Genomic DNA, 27,172 nt, shown 5'->3' with positions numbered 1-27,172 from the left:
TTTCAGGGAAGCTAGGAACCCCTGTTGAAAAACACAGTCCTAGATAAAGCTAGACCTTCTACGGAACCAAAACCCAACGGACTTGTTTTTCTCCAATATAATGTACTGTTCCTATAAATCACAGACAAACTCCCCAAGGGTGTTTATAATAAACAAATTCACACATTTGAGTGCTCAATAGATAGGAGCTTTAAAAATCTAGTCTTTCAAGTAAAACTAATCTCTCACTGGTCGCGTAATTGGGTAACTTCCTTATACTTAAGTGCAGTGCAAAATAAATTATACAGGACAAGATGGATCTCAAAGTTAGTTCATATTTTTATCCTGTTTCCATTGTTGTTAAAATCTCTGAATATCTTTCCATTTTGAAAATAAAAATATTTTTAGATCTATTATGAGGAAAAGTTCGATAAGACAGCCATGATGTTTGAAGCTTTGATATCCCAGCAACCTTCTTCCACTGGTTTCTAACTAGACCCTAAGTATCTTGTTATGCGGTTTGGGGTTAGGCTTTGGGTTGGACTTTGACAAGCTATTAAACATGCCCTGAATACCAAAACAAAATGTAAAGATGGTAGAAAAAAAGTGTCACATTAGGCTGCGGCCACGCTGGTGCTGACTGCGCTCAAACTTGGAGAGCGGTGACGTCACCAGCTCTCCAAGCATGAGCGCCGGGTGTCCTAGCTATTTCACAAGCGCGCGCGGTGGGGCGTTGCAGGCAAGCTGAGCACGGTTCAAAGTCACTTTTTCTGTTTATGTAAGCGCTAAGTGTGCGTGAGCGTGTGTGCCTGCGCACGAGCGCACCACGTGAGTGGGGACGTGAAAATTTAAATTGCGAGAAGTAACCTTAGCGCGGTTAGCGGTAGCGTGGCCCCAGCCCTACATGGCTGTGCTTTAAATGTTGTTACAACTATGTTGTTGCTAGGTGAGATCTTTAAAAACAAGGAGAAAAGATTCATCAGCATTTAGTTAAAGGAGCAATCCAAGCCGGCGATCTTTTTTTGCAAAGTTTTTTATTTATTTTTATATAGCATTGAAGCAGGGGGTCTCTGGAGCTGAACCCCATCAATTTCAGCTCCGGGTGCCCCCTGCTTTCAGAGATTCTGACCTCCATAGTAGGTGCTGGTAACTGCAATGGTTGAGCAGGCTGTGCTTTAAAAGTTTAAAGCTCCCACGTCAAATGAGCCAATAGGAAGCTGCACTGATGACATCATGGCTTCCTATTGGTCCGCAGGGCGCGGGAGGTTTGAATAGCGGCCATTCCGTGATCCCTGGTAGGCTAGCAGGAGTGACTACCAGCAGGGTGTTTCAGGACCTGAACCCCAGTAATTTCAGCTCCGGAGAACCCCTGCTTCCAGAGATACTTACTTCTGTAGGGGGTGCTGGTAGCCGCTGCGCTCAGCTAGCATGGTTCACATAATATCTGCGTTTCAAAGCTCCCGCCCCCTGCGGGTCGATAGGAAGCCGTCATCAGGTGCAGATTCCTATTGGCCCGAGTGAAGCATGAGCTTTAAACTTTGCAGAGATATCGGCACCCCCTTTGGAGGTCTATATCTCAGGAAGCAGAGGGTCCCCGGAGCTGAAATGAATGGGGTTCAGCTCTGGAGATCCCCTGCTTCAATGCTATATACAAAAATAAATAAAAACTTTGCATCTTCGGCATAGATTGCTGCTTTACGTGTTGTGACTCAGATGCCAATGTTTTTCTTGACTGCAAGGGCTTACATTTTCTCCAATGCTGTCAGACTGCAATGTGTTTAAAGCTGCAGTTCAGTCAATATCCTGCATGTGTTTAAATGACTGCTGCACCTGCTTACAAAAAACACAACTTGTTTGCTCTGTTGTATCAATGTGAACAATGTGAGCGAACTGCAAAGAATAAATATGTACAAGAAGGTTTTATGTTTCACTCTGGCTTCTGCTATGTATTACGGTTATATTTTCACATTCTTTAATTAGAAGCCTTTACTCTATCATATGAAATTGAATATAAAGACAACAGTTGTACCCTTAGATAAACACCGTTTTGCATTGTCTAGCGGCTTTTTACATTTGCCAATCAATAGTTTTACCTTTAATTACAAGTACACCAAAGCTAGTTCATGAATATAAACATAGCTACATTGGTGCTTGGTGTGGGGCTCTCCCAAATGTAACAAAAAGACGAAGAGTTGGCTGTCAGATGATGGTACCAGCCTCTAAAAATATGGATGTTTTCTATTACTAGCTCACGGGGTCCACTCCACTTGTTGGGAACCATTTTCAACACCAGTACTCAAATGCCAATGCCCAACGTACTATGTTACATCTGATGCCAAGACTGTCCTGGTTCCAACATCAACATCTAGATTACATGGCATTGTAGGGGGGCTTGTTGACACGTGCATTAACATAGCAGATATCTTCCCAACACTGCACTGTTGAGAATTATAACCATGTTCAACTTCCAATGTAAATTATACCCAATACTTGCTACAAAAGTGTATCACAAAGCAGCATAGCTACCCTTCCAGCTTTTCTATATTGGTATTCTTTTATTTGTAACAAATCTTACAATTGTAATTAATCACCAATTTACATATTGCAGAAAGGAACACTCCTTTTATACCTTCAATGCATAAGGGGTCTTCGCATAAAAACCACACAACCTTCAGAAGGTCATTACAGAGACATTTAAAGGTCTTAAAGACTTGCACATTCTTCATCTTAAACCCACACAACAGCTTCACTCACCTAAGTTCTTCAGCAAGATCTTGTAAGGCTACTTTCTTCTGCTCCAGAGAACTCTGGGTGTTTGTTAACATTTCCTGCAGTTCCTGTCGATGTTTTACAGTATCGTGTAATTCCTCTTTCACATTCCGCAGCTCGGACTCCAGCTCGTCTTTTCTCTTTATATCCTTCTCAGTACTGTATAACTTCTCTTCTAACACAGCCACTGACCAGAAATACATGGAGATTTACTAGAAAATACGTGCATTATATTCACACCGTTTTTAATCCTCTTCTCATTTCTACTCTACCAGTATTTTAGAGCTTATTTTTAGGAGCACAGATATGGAGGTGCATCTTCCTCCTTTATAAATTGCATTCTGAGTTCTTCTCATTAGTGTCCAAGTGTATGATAACTGTAGCATAGATCATTTTTAGAATGCAGCACATTAATGCATTACATTTTGTATTTATAATAATATTGTGGTTCTAGTGATAAAATTAACCGGTAAAAAGGAATAGTTGTTTAAAAAATTGTAGATGACAGGGTTTGGTTTCTAAATGTTAGATCTTACAGAGATCAGCTTTCTTGTCCAATTCTGCTTGTGTTTTCTGTAAAGTCGTCTCCAGGTAACTCAATCTGTTGGTCTTTGTTTCCCCATCACGTCTTCGAGCGACTAGCTCGTCTTCCCTTTGTGTAAACTTTTCCTTCCAAAGGTCCAGCTCACACTTTATCTGACTAAAATACAAAAAGCAAATCAATAAATGAGTTTTTACAGTTGAAAACAAGGTTATATTCCAATTCAAAACCGGAGACGTGCAAGACTTTGTTACATAACACTACATGTGTGAGAATTGCAGGACCTTGTTACAAACGATAACGTTAATATGGGTTTGTCAGAATTCCTTTTAAATAAATTACTACTTTATCTATATGTAGATTTGGGGCTAATCTCACATTTACTATAATAGTTAATGTCGGCTATCCTCTTGCCGGTTTTTTATTGTAATGTTTCTGTATTTCACTTTTTATATGTAAACCATGAGGTATGTCTTCTATTGGATTAAAAGAAGATTTTAAGAGACTTGCGTCTATATCGGACTTCATATATAATTGCCAACATTATAGCAGGAGGCACTAATTGATCCTGTGATTTAGCTTTTTCTCTAAATTATTTCAGCGGCGATATGTGCAGACAGTAGATCTTAGAACGTATTTACAGTCAACTTATTCTAGGTTTCAGTGCAACACTAGGCGGGGGCTTTCTGTGGATCCCGTCTTTGGGGTCAACTTTTGCCCCTCCTTTTTAGAAGGACATACTATTTGTGAACGTACTTGAAAGAGTTGCTTAGCTCAAGAACCTGTTGGGTTTTGAATTCTAGTTCCTGATGGGCTGCGTGGAGGTTCTCCTCGGTCCTTCTCACCTCTTCTTCTGAATTTGATCTTTGATTTTGAAGCTCATGTTCCAGTTTGGATACCTGGGGGAAGTTAAAATATTAAGTATTCCTTGTGAGATATAGAGATATAAACGCCCAATTATATTCGTATGGTCATAAACGATAACCAGCATAAAATAAAGTTTGATTGGTAAAGTTTTCTATTTGTATACTGCACCTGTTTCTCTAACTCAGCCTGGGTGTCTTCTAGGTCTCCAATTCGTATAGTTGCCTGTTGTAACATCTGCTGCTGTTGTTGAAGAGTTTGCTGCAAACGTACATTTTCTTCACTGATTTCCTGAAGGCTCAGAGTTCTTGATTTTAATTCCTTCTGCAACCGCTGCACCTATGTATGAACAGATTCCCCCCCCAACCAATAAGTTGAGCACCCAATAAGCTTTTTCATCCACACATTCACATACGGCATACCAAAATTGGATTTGGTTGTAAAGGCATCAGTTTATGGAACATATGCCTATTGAATAGTCTAGAACAGTGATTCCCAACAGGGAAAGGGGTTTCGTCCCCAAAAATGTAATGGCGGATCCAAGGCAGTATAGCGAGTTCCTGAGCCCGTGTGGGGACTGCGCACTTAAGGCCCCAAACTGCACCTTAGCGTGGGTGGTAGTTCTGTCAATTATAGGAGCTTAAAAAGTCGCTTCACAAAATGCTTTGCATCCACAGGGACAAGGCATTGTGGGGCGTGACTTTCGAAGCTCCCGCAGTAATTGACGGCTATACCCTCCAATGCTGTCTGTAAACACTGAGGGGCAGTTTGGGGCCTTACTAAATGTGTGTATTCCCCCCCACAAGCTCACAATACTGTCTGGGATCGGTCACACTGTTCTGATAGCAATAGTGTGATAAGTCAGCAGACTTATTAATTAGGGGTTCGCGGAACAAATATTTTGTAACGGGGTGCACAATATAAAAAAATAAAAAGTAGGGAACCGCTGGTATATAACATGGGAGAACAGTTAACAGTGAAAGTTTCTTTAGTAACCCAGCATTACTGAGACCCTAATGCACACTTACATTTAGATACTTAAGCACACAAGAATTGTAATGCATGCAATCAATGTTCACCTGTTTTAATGAATATAGCAGTCACTCTCTTGCTTAATACAATTTTAAAAAGTTGAATATGGCTTTATTCCCTGGTTTTCTATCTCCTCTTGGAATCTCCTCCCCTCTTTGCGATATTGCTCTTATCTGACCTTCCTCAAAATGGGATTCCTTCTTATCCGAGATACTTTGTTTCTATTTATCACAGGACTTTAGCAGCACGCAGATCCTAGCTCCCCCCATTGACGCTCCCAAAATTGCTCATAGATTAACTAAAATAGGCCTGAACACACACCCACTGGGAACTGCAAGCTGGAAATGCTTCTTGCCGTCAACATTAAAATTTGTGTGCTCAATAAAGAGACCACTTGGACCGAAAACCCTTTCGATGCCTAATTATTGCAGCACTGTTTCTCTCTCTCTTTTCTGGGGAGATTACCGTTGCTGCGGTCACCTTTTAAAAATAAATATTGATTTCCGATTCCACCCAGTATGCAGGCATATAATGCAACAGAATAATGGTACACAATGGCCCAGTCCAATCACTCGCTACACGTATTTCATTTGTAATGGCAAAGTCTTTATTTACAGAATGGTATATTTACCAAATCTGCCTCTTGCAGAGAATAATTACAGTTTTTTTTGATTTACAAAACCTTAGCATAGTCATGAAATGTAATCATATAGAATTTACCTCTTCAGACTTCTTCTTGGTTTGTTTTTCAAAGCTCTCGCTGTTGTCTTCTAATTGATGCAAATACAACACCAGTTCTTCCTTACATACTGCCAGTGCCGACTCTAGTTGTCTTACCTTAAGAGTGAAGAATACACACATCACATTCTGTACACTGGTTTTGGGTTATTATAGGCAACACAATTTTGTACAAATATTATTAGCAATGTTAACCTAGCATGACAATTTAAAACACACACACACACACACACACACACACACACACACACACACACACACACACACACACACACATCAGAAAGTCAGAGTTGAAAGCTCTTGTTCACCTTGACTGTTTCCTCCTCAACCTGATTTTGAAGCATTTTTATTGCATCTCCTGTGTTTTTAGTCTGAAGATCCAGTTCCTGACAAAAAAAAATAAATACAAAAATCTATTTCCTTTGCAACGCTTCCTTATTAACCAAATCATTGGGAATATTAGTTAAATTGTTTGTACCCTTTTAGTTTTTGTAAGAATGTGATCCAGGGATTCAAGTTGCCTTTGCTTTGATAAAATGTCTTGTTGAAGAGCCTTTACAGAGTGGTCTTGTTCCAATACTTGGAAATTCTTGATCTCCAGCTGATGTTGAAACTACCGGAAGAAATGAAAAGAACTAGATTTAGTTTAACAAAAGAAAATATGCCTCAACCGCTCACATCCCAGAATAGATACGCTTTCTGCAAATGTAAGAAAACAGAAAGCGCACTGAGAACCAGTCTAATAAATGTATTGAAACATGGCCTAATAAGGACTACATGGTCGTGCCACAATGTAAAGTACAAAATAAATTACTTTGAAAATGTTTTTAAAAAAAAATGTCGAGAACCGAGACCGGGAGATTCGGATACTGCTGGAGTAGATGATGTGGGTCGGGACCCTGGGAATCTCACGTGGGATTGCTGCATGTCATTGGTGGAGAAACATACCGGCAGAGAAAGACTTAATAGCATGTTCTTGTATAGCGCTGCTAATTGTACGCAGCGCTTTACAGAGACATTTTTCAGGCACAGGTCCCTGCCCCGTAGAGCTTACAATCTATGTTTTTGGTGCCTGAGGCACAGGGAGATAAAGTGACTTGCCCAAGGTCACAAGGAGCCGACACCGGGAATTGAACCAGGCTCCCCTGCAGCAATCTCAGTGTCAGTCAGTGTCTTTACTCACTGAGCCGCTCCTTCTCCCAAGACTTCAGGCATAGAAAGCGGTCTGGACCCACAACATCTACTCCAGCAGTATCCGAAACTACCGGTCTCTGTTCTCACCATTTGTATACATATTGGAAGCAATTTATGTAGTACTTTACATTTTTGCCTTATTAGGCCTTTCTTCAATACATTTATTATACTGGTTGTCAGTGCGCTTTCTGTTTTCTTGTCTTTGTGTCACACCGAGTTCCCTTAGGGGAGCTCACTCCACAGGAGATTGGAGTATTCCTACTGAAGGCTGCACGTGAATCCCAGTTACACCACATATATGGGACAGCACCAGTGTGGATTTCCTATAGATTTTTCAATTTTCTGCTAATGTAACCTAGTACTAAGCAGGTTTTACAGATGTTTTGAAAATTGTATGCTTTTTTTTTTTTTTAAATGTACCTAACGATATTTTGGTTTCTTCAAGTCCTCTATGGCAGCCAGAAATAACTGGGATATAATTCCTCCTAGCGGAGGTAGGACAATTGAATTCTGACGCAGGTATAAAGGAGGTGATGAAGTAGTGTTAACTACAAAACGCGTAGGATTATACCTTTATCTATGTGTTTTATTGCTATATTATGAACATTGGGCACTCTAGAAACGATTTTCTACTCCTGTGTTGTGCTTTTCAAAATCGCGACTGTGACGTCATTCCACAGCGCCCCACTACGGAGCGTCAGTGTTACAAGCTGGAGTCATTGCAGTCAGCTAATTTGCCTCCGTTTGTGGCTGTATTGATCGGAGAACACTGTGAACAATATGAGCCCTCACTGCTCAATCCGGTGACCTTTGGAGTGTGACTGCAGGCTGTAGAACGTTCGGATTTCCTGGATTCCAGCTGACCAGAGGGAAGGTTTCCATAGAGGCGGTGATCTAGTGTCTGGGTGTTCGTATGAAGAAATACCTTACAGCTGCTGCCCAAGACGCTTGCCAAAAGAAACCAGCTCCTGACTCCTGAACCAACAGCTGCCGAGTGGTAACCTGTGTGCTATGCACACTCAATGTTTATGTACTAGCTCCTTGATGTACGCAGAATATTTTTCCCTATTTTAATATAGATTTATATCTTACATACTTCACTATTTGCATTTTGCGCTGTTTTTTGTTTTCATTTCTAAAGGAGGTGTGGGCCTGTTGCCTGGTCAGTTGTCCGTTATCTAAAACTCCTAAATGGTGAGGGTAGAAAGAAGGGACCTAAAGATCCCGAATCATAGCAAACTCGGATACCACCTTAGCACGGAAGTGAGGAACTGTTCGTATGACCATTTTATCTTGATGGATCTGGAAATACAGTTCCTTGCATGATAACCCTTACAATTCTCCAACACTGCATGCTGTAGTGATCGTTGTGAGAAATACGGTTTTGATGGTGTGATTAAGTGATCAGTCACTCAGAAGTTCAAATGCCGCTTAAGTGAAAGTCTCCAAGACCAGATTCAGATGCAATGAAGGTACGGGAGACTTTGATTCGGAAGCTTTCCCTGATGAATCTGGCAACCATAGGGTAGAGAGCAATTTGCTGGTAACGAGGGCGCCCAATGCCGACACTTGCACCTTCAGTGAAGTAGGGATGGGCCCTTTTGGAAACCCTAGTTGCAGACACAAAGATCTGTGGAATCGTTGCATGGAGCAGGGTAATCTCCCGATTGCTGCACCACTTAAAGAATATCTTCCATATTCTGTAATATATAGTTCAGGTGACGTGCTTCCTGGAGTGAAGTAAGGAATCAGTCACCCGGTATGAAAACCCCAACGCTCTGAAAGATTTCCACTGAACCTCCCTATCAATTAAGGGAAACCAGTAATGAGATGGAGCATCGGCCCTTGTGTCAGTAGGGCAGGAAGTGGAGGAAGTCTCCATGAACCTAAATGAACCTAGAGGTCTTTGGAGCACGGACAATGAGAATGTACCTGTCTTGTTGGCATGAAAACCCGCTTTAGTTGAATTCTAAATTCCTATTCCAAATGCATTCTTTTTTTATTTATTTTTAATCCTGAAAGCCCCTGTATTGGAAAGTGAATAAGCTCATCTTTCGGGGCGTGTCCTGAACTCCTCCCTCAAAATCGCTAGTGAAATGTTTATGGCTTGGTGACAGAAAATTGTTTTTCTTTTGAATGAAAAAATGCCTGGAGTATAGCAATACGCTCATAACTTTCTTTCTATCACATATGGAAGGATGACACTTTTACCGTTGCATTGGCATGATTAAAATACATGGACACCAATTTTGTCAAATGTGACTTCTACTTTAGTATGAGAAAACAACCGATATCCGATATCTGTCCATAGATCCCTGGCCATGTCGGTATGATTCCACACATCTGACTTGGTACGTGAATATTTTTTATTCTGTAGCCCTGTGAACCATATTAGATTCTAGATATCTTCTATTTTGTTAACTTGCGCGTCTGGTTGGGGAGAATTGTATGATCCCTTGAAAAAAGGTGGGGTTCTGGCAGAGTGGCTATTTCTGTGTACACTCTATTTGCCATTTACCATAAATGGTTGTGTTGTACCTTAATCACCACACAATCCCGAGATCAGGTCACTCTTACTGTAGATAACCACACTTCTAAACATAAACAGAACAGAAGGCTGGGGTCACTAGCGTGACCCACCATAAAACAATACCTTGTATTTTTAAGATGCATCTTGTAACTCAAATTAACCTGTTGTGTGCCAGATTATTAAAATACTGAATATTTCAATGGCCTTATCATGGCACCCCAACTGAGCCTGCAAATCTTCAGGAGTTCTACTTCTTCAGTCTCCCCCGGCTGAAGCCTGATTTGGGCCAGGTCCTGAAGAGTGGCTGGGAGTGCCCACTAACTGTTAAAAGGCCTACCTGTCCTGTAGGTTCTGGCCTCCTGAAAACTATGTCTCAGAGGTCTCATAAAGGATGTTCTTCCCTTTGTGTTGTGGCAGGAATTGGCCCTAGGTGCTAGAAAGCTTGGTAAGGATGTCATCCAAGGCTTCTCCAAAGAGAAGAACCGCCCATAAGGCAGGGATTCCAACTTAAATATAGAAGTGACAGCAGGCCAAGGCTGCAATCGCAGTGCCCTCCTGGCAGCATAAGAGGAGGATCTCGCTGTAAACAGGATGACGTCCCTGGATGCGCCACACAGAAAGTCAATGGAGTCTTTGGTTAGCAAAATCCCAAAGAAAATCGCTGTCTGGAACTTCCTGCTTCAATTCAGTCCATCTCCACTCCAAATTGGAGATCCAGATTCTCACCAATCTCGATATATTGGCTAGGGCCGTCGCTGGTTTCAAAGCTGTTCCCAGAGTGGTCTCCGGCTTCTGACAGAACAATATTGTAAAGCTGGGGCAATGCGTTGCTCCATGGGATCTTTAAAAGAGAAACCTTTCTTATAAAGGGATTGTGGTCAGTCTTACTATCCACACAATCGTTGCGTCCACCTTGGGAGGATGATTCCAAGTGTTACAGTCTCCTTCCTGGAATGGGAACATTTTAGCAAAGCGCTTAGTCACACTACCACATTTTTCCGCCAATTTCCATTCGGAGCTGAAAGTGCTTTGAATGGAGCCGTGAACCGGGACAAACCTAGTCGCATTCCTAGTGCCCAGAAACGCATGACTTAAGACCCTGAGGAAATGTCTTCAAATGTTTAATGTGGTGCGCATATTCTTAATCAATCTTTCAATGGAATCTACTTTCAATGATCCAAGCGCTTCCTGGACCTCAGCTTCTTTGGGGGAAGAGGAACCCTCGTCCAGCTCAGCAAAGGTAATCTGATCCAGAGTCCAAAAAGCGGTGATCTTCTAAGTCCACCGACACTTGAGATCTGGAACATTTGCAATTACTCTGGGAACCAAGCTTCTAAAAAGATTGCAAGAGATTTCGATCCAGTCAAGTTATTTAAAAGGAGAAGGTTCCTTCTCTTCCATAATTTTCTTAATGTAATCTGTACAGCCTCTTATGATGAGGGGCTGGTAATCTGAAATTGCAGGTAGCACAGTATTTGGATTTTGCAGCTGTTATCTTGAGTCTAGCAGTCTGAGGGTCCAGCTGTGATTGGTCATATTTCTAGTTCCCGGAAGCTGGTGGGGCAGACATGCTGTTGATGAGCAGTAGTGCAAATATAGTTGGAGTAAGAGCAGAATAAAGCGGCAGAGGTAGATAGCACTGCAGAGCTGCCCGGCAAGGGGGTGCAGGCAGGCTGCTACATTTGCAGGGAGTAGCTGCTTGGAAGGCTGTTATGTTCCAGGGGCAGAAACTGCTTGTTCAAATTTGGTGAGAAACAAAATTAAACACTGTGTATAAACAGATACTACAACAAAAGTACAGTGGTACAGGGTACCTTTTAAAATACCTGTCTCCGTTTCACGACTGGACGTGACGTCAGCGTCACTAGTCAGTAGAGGCTGCGGGAGGGGAATCCCAGACCACCAACGAGTCAGCCTTGTGCCTAGCTCCTGAGTCCTATGAACAGCCACAGGACACAATGTATGGGCCCTTGGCCGTGTAGGTGATTCTTCCCTAGCGGCTTGTTCGAGAGAAAGCAGGTAAACCAAATCGAAAATGCCATTTCCAAACAAAAAAAAAAAGTGGTGAGTATCTACAGATCCTCTCCCCAGCTTAGGTAGGACAAGTATAACGGAACAGGTAACAGGCCCCGCCACTTTCTTTATACCTGCGTTAGAATTCTTGTCCTACCTCAACCACGAGGAGTTATATCCCTGCTGTTTCTGGCTGCCACAGAAGAAAACAAATGAATCCTACTTACACACAACCCTTTCAATGTCATCAGATTATTCCTCTATACATTGCATTTTAGGATTTACGGTGGAAGAACGACCTGGCAGAGTAGTCATAATATTGCAGAAATACACAACTCCAAAACTATCCTACTGAAGGCCATTCATTGAAGAGACGTCTATGAAAATCTAAGCTTGAAGGCTTCACAGCAGTTGCGGTAGAGAACTTTCTTCTAGATCTGATCGCTGTGTTAAACCCGCCATTGCCTTCTCTTTGTTGCTAGAGGCAGCTGACATTGTATCACAGTACTTCCTGTTGGATGCACAATAAGTAGCAGAATTGTAAGGCAAATACAAAACAATTCATACTGTCCATTCATAATGAAATATCTTACGTGTTCAATTTGGTTCTCCAAGTCCTTGTGTTCCTCGAGGTGGATCTTTTTAGATTTCTCAAATGCTAATAGAACTTCATCATGCTCTTTACTGATATTTTCTTCTAAGTCGATAATATGATCTTTACACTCCTGAAAAATGTAAAACAACCATTGAATTTCCTACAACTTGGATAATTATATTTATTCCCATTCAATAAATAATTGTTATAAATAGAGTTTGCTAAATCCATGTAGACACCCTAAAAACATCCAAGTCTCGGGAAAAATACAAGCTAACCCTATTACCTTATATCCGTCACCCTCCAAATATGGCTACATTTCATTTGGTTTAGTAACCGCTCCTTAGGACAACGTAATAAAAAAATAATAATAATATTTAAGTATTTTCCAGGCAAAGATCTATAAAGGGTAAATTCCCAAATTGCAGACCTTCTTACAAAACATCACAGTGAATGTGTGAATAAGACTCACCATGAGCTCCTGTTCCAGTTCTACATTCCGGGAAGCAGCAGCAGAGTGAGCGACAGTCTCGTCTCCCAATTGCTTCTGAAGTGAAGTGATCTTTGAACATTTCTTTGCCAACTACACATATTTTCAAAAATAAGGTGTTTGTATATATTTCATATTAGGAGTGATATATATAATTTTATTATATATATATATATATATATATATATATATATATATATATATATATATATATATATATATATATATATATATATATATATATATATATATATATATATATATAGTGGTTGACAAATCACCCAAAAATCTACTCGCCACACAAAAAAATAGCAAATGTATAGGTTTGTCAAACACACTATATATATATATATATATATATATATATAACTGTATGCAAAAAACCATTTTTAATATGGTTCCCTATAGGCTTAAGCTTGCTGCATGGTCACAGCTTTGAGCACAGCCAGGGTTAAGGTGCATACCCAGAAAACCACCCACAGACAGCTGTTTCGACCTTAATGGGTCTCATCAGTATATATATATATATATATACACACATGTGAGATCTTTAACCAAAAAAAGAAGAGTTGAAGCTCCACGGATTTTATAAATGTAATAATTGTCGCCAAATAAAGTGTCCAATGTTTCGGCGATCACAGCAGCCTTTGTCAAGGATTGGCCCCGCCTTTATTTGGCTTCAATTTATTATTGCATTTATAAAATCTGTGGAGCCTCTAGTTTTCCTTTTTTGTGTATCCTGTACCTGGATTGCAGCGGGACGTCCCTTATCGAGTCAGAGAGCACCGATATCAGCATCTTCTATTTATTTTAATTATTGGTGTGCAACATTTTCCAACATATCTTTAACCAAAGGCATCAAATAACTTATTTGCTGTATTAAATCATATTTGAACTTATAAATGTTAACACAAAACTAAACAAACAAAAAAAAAAAAGTTCTTTGCCCCAGTATAATAGATATCAGCAAAAACAGAACTCATGGAAACAGGGGGTCTGTGATGAGTTCTAAAATGTCCAAATGGAGAACACAAACTTGTATTCATACTTGCAGAAAGAATACCAAATAACATCAGAGATCCTGAATTCATTGTGCGCCATTTTTGTTGCTGAAATAGCTAATCTTGCATTATCTTATCATTTTGTTTTATAATAAAATGCATAATGAAAATATCTTAGATCATTACAAGACATGCAGATATATCAAGCCTTTGTGTTTTCGGTGACGTATTAGTGCAGCAAGGGGGATCCCAGTTAAAAGCATGGACCCTCCCTCAGCTCCATCACGGCAGACAGTCCCCAGTGCCACGGACTTTTGCTTGTTCATCTGCGGCAGTAAGTACTGCTGCATCTGTAACTTACTAACTGGCAAGAGGCGTGCCAGTGACGTCACGGAGCTGGTTCGCCCTCATTGGGCGAACTGGTCACGTGACCTGTCGCGCTGTGAAATCAGTTCAACTGATTTCTCACGCAATGCGCGCCCCTTCCTGATTCCGCGCGGTCGCGCCCGCATGCTGCATGGACGCGAACACTGCCTTAAGGCAGTCTGTTTACTCAGCGTGCAGACGCCTCTGCACAGTCTGCAGTACCATGGCTCCAGCCTTATATAGACACGCACAACTGTAAACAATTGCTCTGGCCACTTACTTCATGTTCTAAATTGGTTGTTTTTGAAGCTTTCTCCAGCAACTCTTCTTGTATGAGCTGAAACTGACTGGTTCTCTGTGCCATGGAAAGCTTGGTGTTACTGACTTCAGCCTGTGCTTTTGTGAGCTTCCTCTGCAACTCTTTCATGTGATCATCAAGTCTCTCCTTGTCTGCTTGCAACTCCCTGCAAAGATGTTCCGGCTTCAGACATTTCCCCTCCTCTTACAAAAAAAAAAAAAACAACATGCCGTTAAAAGTCCTTTTCTAAGAGGGAAAGAGAAAATACATGCGCGCACACTAACACCGATATTGGCGTCACTGTGCATATCAGTGGGTATTTGTGAACAGGGCTAACAACAGATATCATGGGGCCCAGGACAAATGAAAGGAGCAGGGCCTTCCATTGTTTATCCCCCCATTCATTAAAAATGGCATTAAGAGTTAAATAATAAAATTTAAAAAAAAGGTGTTATCCAACACTACAGAGGTGATTTAAATAAAACCAAATGTAGGATATTGCATGGATTGCCTCTTAAAAATAGTAATTAACTGCAGTTTCCTAAGGCAGAAAAAAAGTAAAGGACTCCAAAAAGAACGTGTTTATACGGAAGATGTTGCACACTACAATGAAATAGGATACCTGCCAAGCATGCTGAACTGGTAAAACGCAACAGCCCCCACCTGTTTGAATTGTGATTAATTTCACAGGTTCTGCTTGGAATGTATCATTGTCTTGGCTGCTAACGCTATAGTTATTCATTGTGAACTTGCTACTTGTCAGCTTGGCTTGAAGCTTTCGATTTTCTGCTTCTTTTATTGACAATTTCATCCTACAGTAGCCAGGGTGAGGGAGAGAAACAAAAAAGCTTTTGTGAAGTTAAAACTTAACACATCAATGTCTGCCTGTTAACAGGTTTGGAGCTGGTGATACCTTAGGTCTGCAATGAGCAATTTGCTGGCATCAGAGTTTGGGGCAGCGATTCCTTCCACCGGTGAAGAACGTTGCAGCGGATGGTCAGAATATTTCGAAGAACCAAGGAGTGCTTTGTCATACTGTTAAAAAAAAAATAAAAAAAATATATATATAAAATCAAAAAATAAATAGACGATACCGTTCTGTATATATAGACACACACAAGGCATACCCCGCATTAACGTACGCAATAGGACCGGAGCATGTATGTAAAGTGAAAATGTACTTAAAGTGAAGCACTACCTTTTTTCCACTTATCGATGCATGTACTGTACGGCAAACGTCTTATACGTGCATAACTGATGTAAATAACACATTTGTAACAGGCTCTATAGTCTCCCCGCTTGCGCACAGCTTCGGTACAGGTAGGGAGCCGGTATTGCTGTTCAGGACGTGCTGACAGGCGCATGCGTGAGCTGCCGTTTGCCTATTGGGCGATATGTCCTTACTCGCGTGTACTTAAAGTGAGTGTCCTTAAACCGAGATTGAGATAGATCGATAGAGAGATAAATCAATAGAGAGATATATATGTATTAGTACACAAAGAATAAACCCTCTTTCAAATCATGTGTAAAGCCTAAACAGGTCAAATCATCATTTATTTTTCAAGTAAAAGAATGCGTCCACGCAATACTTTACAGTCAGGTTAAGAAACTAAAGTTATATACAATTAATTGTTAGACAGAAAAAGCAAGAAGGAAGAAATAAGTCTTACACCGAGCCCGAAAACAGTGGTAAAGTTGGTATACACCTGAGCTCTGGTGGTAGCGAATTACAGACCTCTGAAGCTGCACATGAGAAGGCCTGCCCAGCCAGCGAGGGGTGAAGAACCCTTGGTACAGAGAGGTGGACCTCACCCCCCACCCCCCGAAAAGGACCGGAGATCACGGTCAGCATCCAATAAAGCAAATTAACATATACTGTACATTGTCAAGCTAGCTACAAGACTATTGTGATGCTGTGTTCGCTGGATATTTGGGTGGATAAAACATGTATTTTTATGCAGTGGGAATGTTTATTAACAAAAAAAACGTTTATTTCACATGAAAATCGCTTACTTTTCATCCTCACCATATATTTCTCAAAAAGAAATAGTTGTAGGAATACTTTAAAAAAAAAAATAAAATAAAAAAAAATGACGTATGTACTGTATATTATGCAATGTTCCTTGTTGTGCTGCTATGACTAAGGTATTTTGAAAAAGCTTTTTAATCTACATTAAAGCACCATTATAGCCTCCCTCAGAAGTTTATGCGAGTTTAACTCAGACAGATATCTTGACCACTGACCATGTCAAGCTCTTTATATATTAAACATTTTTATAATAATTTATTGGTGTGTTAAAAATCATGATTAAAATCGCTTGCATCTGAGGTTATGATAACCTTTAGACTGCACTGGGCTCTGAGGAGAGCACAGTCTCACCCTGCTCGACACTGTATAGTTCAAATGCTTATATTTCCTTAACAGAGGATCAGATTTAAAAAGATAAATAAAAGCAGCGTTGGAAAAGGCCAGAGCAGATCCCAAGGTAAAAAAAATAAAGAGCAAAAATAATGGCGATCAGCATGGACTGCTGCTTTCTAAATGGTTGACCAGTTGTTACCCCAAAATATTGTATGTTAAGTGGGAATTAAACTGCAGGGGCCAAAAAAGTTGAACAACCCATGCTGCAAGTCATTTACCAAGTCCCAGGATGACTGCCTTATACGCATTAGGTATACTCACCTGTAACTGTGGCATTGATGTGCGAGTATCAAGTTCTGCTCCAAAATCTCTGGTCTCATTCTGGCATGCCACACGGACTTTCCATTCCTTCATCTCATGCAGGAGACTATTGTTTTCTCGAATAACTTTTTCTTTATTTTCAAGTTCACTCTCGAGCTTTAGGATCCTTTGATTAGACTGGGTCAAAAGTGAAATAAGTTCAGCATTTTTTGCCTCGATACACTGCCGTCTCTCCTTATCGCTACCCTTTTCTGACTTTAAAGTCCTGAAAGAAGAATGTTAAAATAAATGAACACACCATTTCCATTGTTTCAATCACATGACGTTTATCAGACATTTCCCCATTACATATAATGAAACCCTATCATTGTACTGAAAGATTAATGATAATTGGTTGTACAAAGTAAGATAACGTCTTAAAAGCACAATGTTTTTATTCACCAATTTTTTAATAAAAGGAGTTCAAACTAGCTCCACATAGGAGTGGAAGAATAACAACTCGATTGAACAGAAAAGCAGGGATTTAAGTGATGTTTACAATTAAATAAAAAAGGTTGAAATCAAGTTGCTTACCTACGATAACCAATTTATAGACGTTCAATGTTAATTTTAAAGTCTTCTACTTGTATCAAATACACATACTCATGTCCAGATTATGCCGACCTGCCACTAACAACCCATTTAGATGCTCTAAATCAGGGGTGGCCAACTCCAAGGGCCACAAAGCCAGGTATTAGGGATATCCCAGCTTCTGCACAGGTGGCTCAGTCACTGCTTCAGCACAGTTGCTCAGTCTTTGACTGAGCCTCTGATTGAGCCACCTGTGCTGAAGCTTGGAGATCCTTAAAATCTGACCTGTTGGTGGCCCTTGGTCCCCCCTGCACTAGATGTTTAAGGCTAAAATAAATCGTAAATATACTGTACCCTAAATGCTCCTTCATGTTTCCAAGTTCAGCTTCCAACATTTGGCATTTTTCCTGTAAAGCCTCTCGCTCTTTTTCACAATTTGTGAAGTTCTTTTTAAGCAATCCGTCTTCTACCTGAACCTACAAAGAAAGAAATTAATACAATTTTACATATTCAGTGGCTCACAGAGAAATGAGATTCTGATTGAAGAATAATAAAATGACACCACACAGAAACTGAAGATTTACATATCAAAAGCCATATTTATGGAAACGGTTTATGGTTTTTGGAACACGAATCTATTAAGACATTTAATGTTTGACCCATTCCCCCAGTTATTGAGACGACAAAAGTATTTTCTTTCTGAAGGAGTAGTTAGTAATATGAAGCAATCTAAGCAATGGTTTTATTTTGTTCCAAAATTAAAAATAATTCAAATTCGAATCACTAAAAATATAAAATCAACATTGATCTGCGGTGATTTCTTACCGTTTCCAGTTTCTCAGCTACATTCTTTTTGTACTGTTGAAAAGCTCTAGTCAGTTCTTCAGCATTAAGCAGGGCTTGGTTTCTCTGTTTCTCAGCTCTCAAAAAGAAAACAAATAGGAAAATGAATACATAGCAAGTACTATTCATACAGTGAACTCTTCGCGGGCAGCAAAATAGATCTGGGAAAAACTATAGACATTTGGCTATACGTTTGTTTATGTCCGATTGATTTAATTAAACAGATATGTTGGAGTGTGAGAGATTACAATGGATAGAATATAACCTGCACTGTGATCTGAAGGCATCTGCTGATCAGGATGACAAGCTATACACCAGGGGTTCCCAACTCCAGTCTTCAGGACCCCCCCAACCCCCCCAACAGGTCAGGTTTTAAGGATATCCTAGCTTCAGCGCAGGTTGCTCAATCAGTGGCTCAGTCTTCGACTTGACCTGTTAGGGGATCTTGAGGACGGGAATTGAGCACCTCTGCCCTACGCTACCAAGGTTGCATAACTAGGCCTTTCTTCACTTATATTTTTAGACCCCAAGAGATAGACTCTTGATCAAAGATACTGTGGAATGTTTCAAGAGTACACGAATCCCTGGCTCGCCATCATTTTCAGTTATAATAAAGAGAAACCATTTACAATCGGGTCAGGTTACTTGATAATAGGAAATGTGTTATATGTGTGTGGTTACACTTTTTTTTTATTTTAAAGACCGTACCTTTTACATTTCCTGTAGCATTCATACAATTCAATTTTCAGCTTTTTCAACTCTTCCCTGAACTTTTGCAAAACATGATCTTTCTCAGCCATTGCATGTCGACTTTGTTCCAACTGATCTTCTGCATGTCTAAGAAAACATGTGGGATACTTTTGGCAAGTTATCATAATACGGTCATTACTGATGGTGCCACATAGACATAACATTTACCCAAGCCATTTACAAGATGCTCATTAGTCATTGAGCGTAACCACAACCAACAATATTTTTATCAGTCACAAGGATAAAACAGCAAGGATCCCCAGAAATGTGTTACAGTTCATTGGATCAACTCGCACTTAGTAAACATTAAACCCTTTCCATCCCCTATAATTATGCATCCTCAAAATACCTTACTATCTTTATTACATTTTTAGAAACTAGCAAGCGCCTAATTTGAAAAACAGTAAATACAGGATATCGGCCAGTGAATCCTGGAAGAAAATGTAACTTGGACGTCTCGGGAGGATTGGTAAAAGTTGTATTTCAGTTTGAATCGGGAGTTCAAGGAGATCATTGATTTGCATACTAGTCAAAACGCAGATGTGAGCAACTTTTGGATGGAAATAAAGCTGTAAAAATACAGTGAAGCGGAGTCTGAACTCAACTCGTGGACCGATTTTACACCCCTTTGGAAGTCCTTGGAAATAGACAGTAAAGCGTGATACATTCAAACACCAGTTCCATGCTGCGGTCAGCGGATGAAAAGGAAAGCTGGCCAGCAATCTGCCTCGCTTTTTATATTACTAGTGATGCAAAACTGTGACTGGGCACTTCTGCACCAATGCCATCAACAGATTTTGGCAACACAGAGAAGGTTTTAATGCAACCAAACTGTAACATGCATTCCAACAACAAAATATTATATAAATAAATAATTGGGTCTTCTGTTTTGAAGAGCATTAGGGTATGAGTTGTAACAAGCATTTGTTTCTGACAGGATTTCGGAAAGCTGTTTTGCATGTATTCAGAATTTGAATAGGAAAAAGAAGCCCAAATGAGATGATCTATAAAACAACTGCTATTACCAGGATCATGCTGCATGCGTCACAATCTATTATTTTGTTCTAATTTTATATACATGAGCCTTTAAAAGGCTACATGACTGCTTAAAAGAGAATTACTGGATGTGGTGCATATAAAACAAAAAAAAAAAAAAAGGAAGAAGGAGGTAGTCCTCGCTATCCAACGTTTCACTTTACAACGAATGGCATGTCCAACGCTTTACAATGCAGCCCTATGGGACGTTTTTCGACGCCGGAATGCGTTATCCAACGCTCACCGCCGCTGATTAACATGGGACTCACTTTACAACGGTGTCACTATCCAACGCTACTTCCAGAGCGGATTCCGTTGGATAACCGAGGACTGCCTGTATACAGTACAGACCACCTGAATATGTGTGTGTGTGTGCATTTTGGGGGGGGGGCGGGTTATGATATCTATACTATAATTCAGAAAATGTGTTTCTTTGTCCCACTATACAAATCCACACGCTTAATCCTAGAGCCACCACACTTGGCATGCTATCTAATAGGATCAAAAGGAAGAGTGTACCGTAGGTGGGGTTCTGGTATGTTTGGCCCACAGCTTCGCATTTCATTTCAATATATCTATCTATATATATATATATATCTGGCTTAGGTATTTTCCATACAAAAGGTTCAGCTGTACAAGATGTCTGCAACTCATGTCACCATTAACACAAACACACACAGTAATATAATGAATGAACACATCCTCACTTTACCTAAGAGCTTTCCCGTGAGCCTCAGCTTCTGCTCCCAGACTCACTATCTGCTCTTCCAGCTCAGGAATTCTAGAAGTGTGAGAACAGAGAGCAGATTCGAAGAAACGAACCTAAAAATTAATGTTGCAAACGTCAGGAATTTACTGTTGGGCATTACAAAAAAACATGTATACATACAATATCTTCTAAATAGAAAGGGACTCAAATACCAGTTTAAGTGAAGCAAGCAAATTGTCAAAGCAACAAAGGGTTAGAATTCGAAAAAATAAAAAAACAGAATAGCTTTGGCAAATACCTACTCTTGATTTTGACTTGGTCAGCTCCGATTGCACGGACTCAATTTTATCCATTAAGGAGTGGTTCTGGGAGACCAAGGACACATTGTGTTCTCGAAGAGAATTTAGTTTCTCTCTAAATTGCTTGTTTTCTTGTGCTAGGGTTTTCAATGACTCGGCTGGGACCGTGACCGGCTGAAAAGAAAATGTGACAAATCATTGCAAAACAATGTCATAAAGTGAAGGAACAAAGTTATTTTTATGAATCATAAACATGGCATTAGCGCAACTAGCGATTTTAAATATGAAATAGTTTTAATATACCACACACTGGCAAGAATGGCATAAAGTTTGGAAACCAGTACCTGTGTTTATAAAGCAACAATGCTGCCCAATTTAGCTATAGTTATGTTTTAACACAGAATTCAGGAGACCAGGACTGTTAGACCAGGGGTGGCCAACTCCAGTCGTCGTCAAGAGCCACCAACAGGTCACGTTTTCAGGATATCCCTGCTTCAGCACAAGTGGCTCAGTCAAAGACTGTGCCACCTGTGCTGAAGCAGGGATATACTGAAAACCTGACCTGTTGGTGGCCTTTGAGGACTGGAGTTGGAGTTTAATATTAGTTATTAGACACTTAAACGTCCATCTAATAGAAAGCCGCAATGTCACCCACGCCACCTCCCCCACTGACGCTGCGGCTTCCTATTGGCACGCAGCACCCTAGAGATCGGGTGGCCATTTTGATTTCCCTAAAGGAGGAGGAAAACACTGCTAACAAAATCAGTAAGTATCTTGGGAACCAACGCCTACTTGGAGCTAAAAGTAGCGCAGTTCAGCTATGGTCAAATGTCTCTTGATTGCCTTGATTCCATTCAAGCAACATAGAACAAACCACGGAGTATTCCTTCATGCGTTAACACACACAAAAAAACAGCCTTCACATATATACCTTATCTCCGGCACTGCCCCGGGAACCCCCACTGTTCAGGGCCATTTTATTTCTGCTGCTGGGCAGGTCCTGTCTCAGCTCAGAATGACTAGGCTGCTCAAGATCATCCAGCGTTAGGCCCAAGGGAAATCTGCTTAGGGAATGGTCATTAGAACTGTCACTGAAAAATAAAGACGCCCAAGGAAATGAACAGAAGTAGAATGAATCAGAATAAGGAATACACCTGAAAAACAAACGCACTTTCTATATAGGTCTTAGGTTAACCTTCTGGAAATCAGTTATTCCTGCAAGTTTTTTTTTTCTTCTAGTAGAGCAAGGGTCAATACAAAAATAAATGTAAACACTTATAACAGCATTGTAATTAAGGCTCTACAAAATAGAATGACTATCAAAACCAATTAAGAATGTGGGATTTTCAGCTTAATGCGGTGCGAACATTTGGTCTACGCTTATTAAAACCTTTGATGGAGAGTTACACAGTTTATGGTTTGCAGGATTCTATATTACAGTCTCAACCAGATAATTAGAAATAAACAAGCACAAAGGTTAGGTTATATTAATACAAAAAACAGGTAGCATGGCTTTAAGCAGCAATGCCTCGCTAGGTTATGGTTCAATCGAACACAATTAAGTTGCAATGTATTTAGCCATGTGAATTGAGGTAAAAAGACTGAAAACCTCCTGTTGCCAGCTGGTACAAGGGAAAGAAGAATATCTGCTGCACTAACTTCTATTGCGTACAACCACAGAGGGCTTCATCCCTGCAACAGCTTTCAAAATTGGTATAGATATGCATAAAGCTACAAACGGTGTCTACTTATGTAAATGGAGTGATAATGTTCCTTTAAACATATTCTCTTTTGTAGCTGTTAACTGAGATGTTTGTCTGCCCAGTAGCTACAAGTGAGAACATTTAACACAACCATAGCAGTTATCAAATAGGCCTTCAGTAAAAGTTCTAGAGCAGGGGTCTTCAACTGGTGATCCGTAACGGCCTGGATGTGACCCTCAGATGCCCAGCTGCTTAAGAATCTAGTATGAAAGCAGAAGCAGCAAAGTGCAGTTTGTCACACTAACCCTCAATTGGAAGTTAAAGTAATGTACAGTACAGATGTATGGTACAGATGTTAGAAATGCAAGTACAATGTTGAAATATAGTAATTTAAGTATTTAAATTACAGCCGCTAACCTATACTGTATGTGTCAATTGTTTGTTTTGAATAGTAAAAGGTCACTTCCTAGAATCAAGATGCGTAATATGGCCTTGAAACGACTTTACGGGAGCCTCCCTTTCCAATAGCTCAATGGTGGACTTGTAAATACATACCTGGACAATTGTTCCTCCACACTCTGTAGACTCCACTCTGTTTGCATTAGTTTGCTCCTTAATGACTTAACACTCCCCCCATATGGTTCTTTTTTCTGATTTTGGTGCGTTGGCAAATTTGATTCCATTGGCTTAATATTTTTTCTGTGGAGAAGACATTAAGTCAGAATTCTGATAAAATAACATTGAATGCGACAGGATAAAAAAGTAAATGCAGGAAATACAGCTAGATATAAGCAAAACGTTGCACAGTATCATTATGTAATTTCTGTGCACATGCATGTACTTGCCTGGAGTGGCTCAGTGATTAAAGGCAGACACTAAGGCCAGGCTGGGTGCGAGCACGCTATCGCTCGAGCTCCCTGCTGTGAGAGCACGGATGATTTGTGTCCATTTGATTTGATTTGTGTAGTTGCACGCGCAGGGGCGGGGGGGCGTGCCCGTGACGTCATGTGAGCGGTTCGCCCTCATTGGCTGAACCGCACACGTGACCAAGGCAAGCGCGACAAATTCAAAAGAATTTGTCTCGCCCAGTAACTGAGCGCTCACGGGCACGCTGGTCAAACACATTGTAGCAATGTGTTTGAGCGCGCATGCACGCTCGCTCTCAGCCTGGGCGAGCCCTAAGTTTAGATCAGGGGAACCTGGTTCAATTCCTGGGAAAGTCACTTTATCTCCCTGTTCCTCAGGCACCAAAAACATAGATTGTAAACTCATCTGGGCAGGGGCTGTCTGTAACATTCCTATATGCTGCGTACCATGCACTATACTGCAATTGTGAAGCGCTTTGAGTCTCACTGGGAGAAAAGCGCTATATGAATTAAAATTAGTATTATTATATTTTATGCAGATGATGATCTTCTGCCCATTGTATCTTCCATTTGTAAAACACGACGCTGCGTCATACACAGGGGGAAAATGCAATAAACGCAGCATCAAGTCCTGACAATATAAAGTATAATAAAAAGAAAGAAAAACAGGTCTTATCTTCTGACTGAGCTGATAGTAACAAGTTTCTTTCATATTCTTTTCACAAGAAGAGACATGAAGCTTTCCAAAGCACTATATTAAACTTTAGTAGTTGGGTTACGGGGTAATTTTATATTGTTCTAAGCGTTTTTAGCTGAAAATTCCCACCGACTTCAATTGAGGATTTTCAGACGGAAGCGGCTCGACCTGCCACTTCTGACAACATAGAGTAAGGCCCTTCGTCCAATTGCAATGATTCTTCAGTGTTAAAGAATACCTTTTTTATGTGGATGAACAACTGATATTTTAGCACAAGCAGTGGCGGATTTCCCATTAGCCCTGGGCGGCAAATTTTCTGTCCCCCACCCCACATATAGAGGCTCTGCTCTCTTCCCCACTGATTGCCGGGGGAGAGCGTGGGGCCTCTGTAAAGGTCTCTTACCTTCTCCTTCGGTAGCATCGCAACATCAAAATGACGCTGCGAGGTCACATGGAAACACGTCGTCACATGATGCTACAGAAGGAGAAGGGCGGCGCTGCAGGAGGCGGCAACATTTTAAACCTGCCACTGAGCACAAGCTTTTGATTATTCTATTCTCTGATGAAGCAACACCAGTTTTTCCAAATTGTATCCATGTTTTACACAGACGTAAAAGCCAAGATAACAGCTGCACTGTAGATAAGATATTTATGAGGTACGCTATTATTTAAGATGTAACATGATATACAAAGAATGTACACATCTATAGCCTTATTATTGCCACATCCATGTACATAGCGCTGAACAGCGGTAACACAACCAAAAAAAAAATAACGAGCCAATGGGAATAAGCCATAAAAGTAACATTAGTTAAAGGAGTCCCTGTCCCAAAGAGCTGAAAATCTACCAGTTAGGTTGCGTCCCGCTAGCGCTGAACGCGCGGTGCTTGCCAAGTTCACTTTGTGCAAAGTGAATTCTCACGTATCCGCTCACGCGGCACGGGCACGCATGCTCTCTCAAGCTTGGCAAGTCAAAAAAAGAGAGTGTTCGAAGCGCGTGCAAAATTTACAGGACACTCGCGCTCGTGCTTGGAGAGTTGGTGACGTCACCACTCAAGCATGAGAGCGGTCAGCGCCAGCGGGGCCGCAGCTTTAGGCCACGGTCCCAGTGCCTTCTACAGCGCACGCGTGCGTACAAACACCACCCCTCATTGGGGCTGGGCCCAGTAAGCACCTTCGCGTGGAAGGTGCAGGCGCGCTGAACGACCTGTTTTCAGAAAGACATTCAAATTGAATTTAGAAGTTGCGACGGAGGGGTGGCCACGCCCCCGCCCCCGCCAGCGGTTCAGCCAATGAGGGCGAACCAGCCGCGTAAGGTCATGGTCACACCCCTGCAAACCCCCAGCCACGCCCCCCCATCGCAAACGCCTGCATCTTGTCCCACAAGATCACAGATCACAGTGAAGCGTGCACGCACCGCCCCCTGCCGGGCACGCGTGCTACAGTGCACACTGGGGCTGTGGCCTAAGGCTGCGCTTATAGTGACGGCGATGTAACATCGCGTCAAAACAAATGCATTGCCGCCGTCGCGTGCGCCTATAGTAAGCGCGACGCGACAGCTTGGTCGCAATGGCTGGATGTCATCTCTATTTGATTTTTCCAGCGACCGCAGCCTGACGTCACCAGCACAATAAGCGTAGCCTTATGCCAACCTACACTAATCCAGGATCCCTTCTGCACATCCCAAACTGTTCATCGCTTTACCAGCCATGTCCTCCCTGTGTCCTGACATTTGACCATGGCATTGGTGGTGTAACCCCAGGGCTTTCACTCACCAGTACTGCTCCCCCACATCTGCCTGTCAGGGGGAACCCTCCAATATCTACATCAACATGCAGACACCATCCCGGCCGGGGCTCACAGTGCACAGACTCCGCCCCCCGTAACTGGGTCACGGCTTCCCCCCCCCAACTGACAGCGAAGCCCCGGCGGACGTTATTGGACGGGAGCTCCCACGTGTGACCGACGTCACTGCCCGCCTTTCAATCGCCAGCCAATGGAAAATGGAGTCCGTTGGAAAGGGGGAGGAGTGACGCCGGCGTGATCTCCATGGAAACGTCACGCATGCGTATTTGATTGTGTTGTTTAAAACTTTATTGAAACAGGCCATGTTAACAAACGAACAGAACCAGCCTTTGTTCTAATGTTCCAGATCCTGGGTATAGTTTATGTGCGTCTCTGCTGCTACCGTTGTATACAATGTGCATTTTTATTTTTTTTATAAAGGTCTAAAATCATTGACTTTTATCGGTAAACAAATAATCACTTATGATGATTTCAATGCGCAGCAAAATAGTTATTTTTATAGAACTTTAGAAAAATAATAAACAAAAGTGATGGGATGAAGCACACACATTACATAAAAACAGTTTCGGATGATAAACAATCATAAAAATGCATTCAGCTATAAAAAAAGGTATCATATATATTAATGATTATATTATGGTTATAATCAATTATCATATATATGATTATATATATATATATATTTTTTTTTTTTTAAATAAGGTATTTGTGGTAGCTGCAATAGCTACACACTTCTTCGCGAGGTGGTCTCTGGGAGTTGTAGTTCCCACTTCCTCTGCACAGGGACATCAAACGGGACGC

The 27,172-nt window shown here is 41.1% G+C and overlaps 1 protein-coding gene across 4 annotated transcripts in view; it reads right to left on the bottom strand.

Annotated features, from left to right (window-relative positions):
- Nucleotides 1-27,172, bottom strand: part of CCDC18 (coiled-coil domain containing 18) — a 37,000-nt gene that overhangs the window by 9,633 nt on the left and 195 nt on the right. For 2 of the 4 annotated variants that reach the window (XM_075616425.1, XM_075616423.1), the window contains exons 2-21: nucleotides 23,558-23,701; nucleotides 22,231-22,390; nucleotides 21,303-21,473; nucleotides 21,004-21,113; nucleotides 19,215-19,343; nucleotides 18,489-18,585; nucleotides 18,018-18,139; nucleotides 17,094-17,358; nucleotides 15,324-15,445; nucleotides 15,074-15,222; nucleotides 14,393-14,613; nucleotides 12,728-12,838; nucleotides 12,254-12,385; nucleotides 6,402-6,536; nucleotides 6,232-6,309; nucleotides 5,906-6,022; nucleotides 4,325-4,492; nucleotides 4,046-4,188; nucleotides 3,285-3,448; nucleotides 2,734-2,935 (exon numbers count right to left, since the gene is read on the bottom strand). In XM_075616425.1, the coding sequence (XP_075472540.1) occupies nucleotides 2,734-2,935; nucleotides 3,285-3,448; nucleotides 4,046-4,188; nucleotides 4,325-4,492; nucleotides 5,906-6,022; nucleotides 6,232-6,309; nucleotides 6,402-6,536; nucleotides 12,254-12,385; nucleotides 12,728-12,838; nucleotides 14,393-14,613; nucleotides 15,074-15,222; nucleotides 15,324-15,445; nucleotides 17,094-17,358; nucleotides 18,018-18,139; nucleotides 18,489-18,585; nucleotides 19,215-19,343; nucleotides 21,004-21,113; nucleotides 21,303-21,473; nucleotides 22,231-22,390; nucleotides 23,558-23,685 (2,924 nt within the window). In that variant the 5' untranslated portion in view covers nucleotides 23,686-23,701. Of the gene's footprint in view, nucleotides 1-2,733; nucleotides 2,936-3,284; nucleotides 3,449-4,045; nucleotides 4,189-4,324; nucleotides 4,493-5,905; nucleotides 6,023-6,231; nucleotides 6,310-6,401; nucleotides 6,537-12,253; nucleotides 12,386-12,727; nucleotides 12,839-14,392; nucleotides 14,614-15,073; nucleotides 15,223-15,323; nucleotides 15,446-17,093; nucleotides 17,359-18,017; nucleotides 18,140-18,488; nucleotides 18,586-19,214; nucleotides 19,364-21,003; nucleotides 21,114-21,302; nucleotides 21,474-22,230; nucleotides 22,391-23,557; nucleotides 23,702-26,340; nucleotides 26,465-27,172 lie in introns of those variants that run through there. The other 2 variants (XM_075616424.1, XM_075616426.1) reach the window with 2 other exon arrangements.

This window comes from Ascaphus truei, chromosome 10 (genome assembly GCF_040206685.1).
Source record: "Ascaphus truei isolate aAscTru1 chromosome 10, aAscTru1.hap1, whole genome shotgun sequence".
Lineage (NCBI taxonomy): Eukaryota > Metazoa > Chordata > Amphibia > Anura > Ascaphidae > Ascaphus > Ascaphus truei.
Note: the sequence above shows the minus strand (reverse complement) of the source record. Positions and strands in the feature narration are given on the sequence as shown.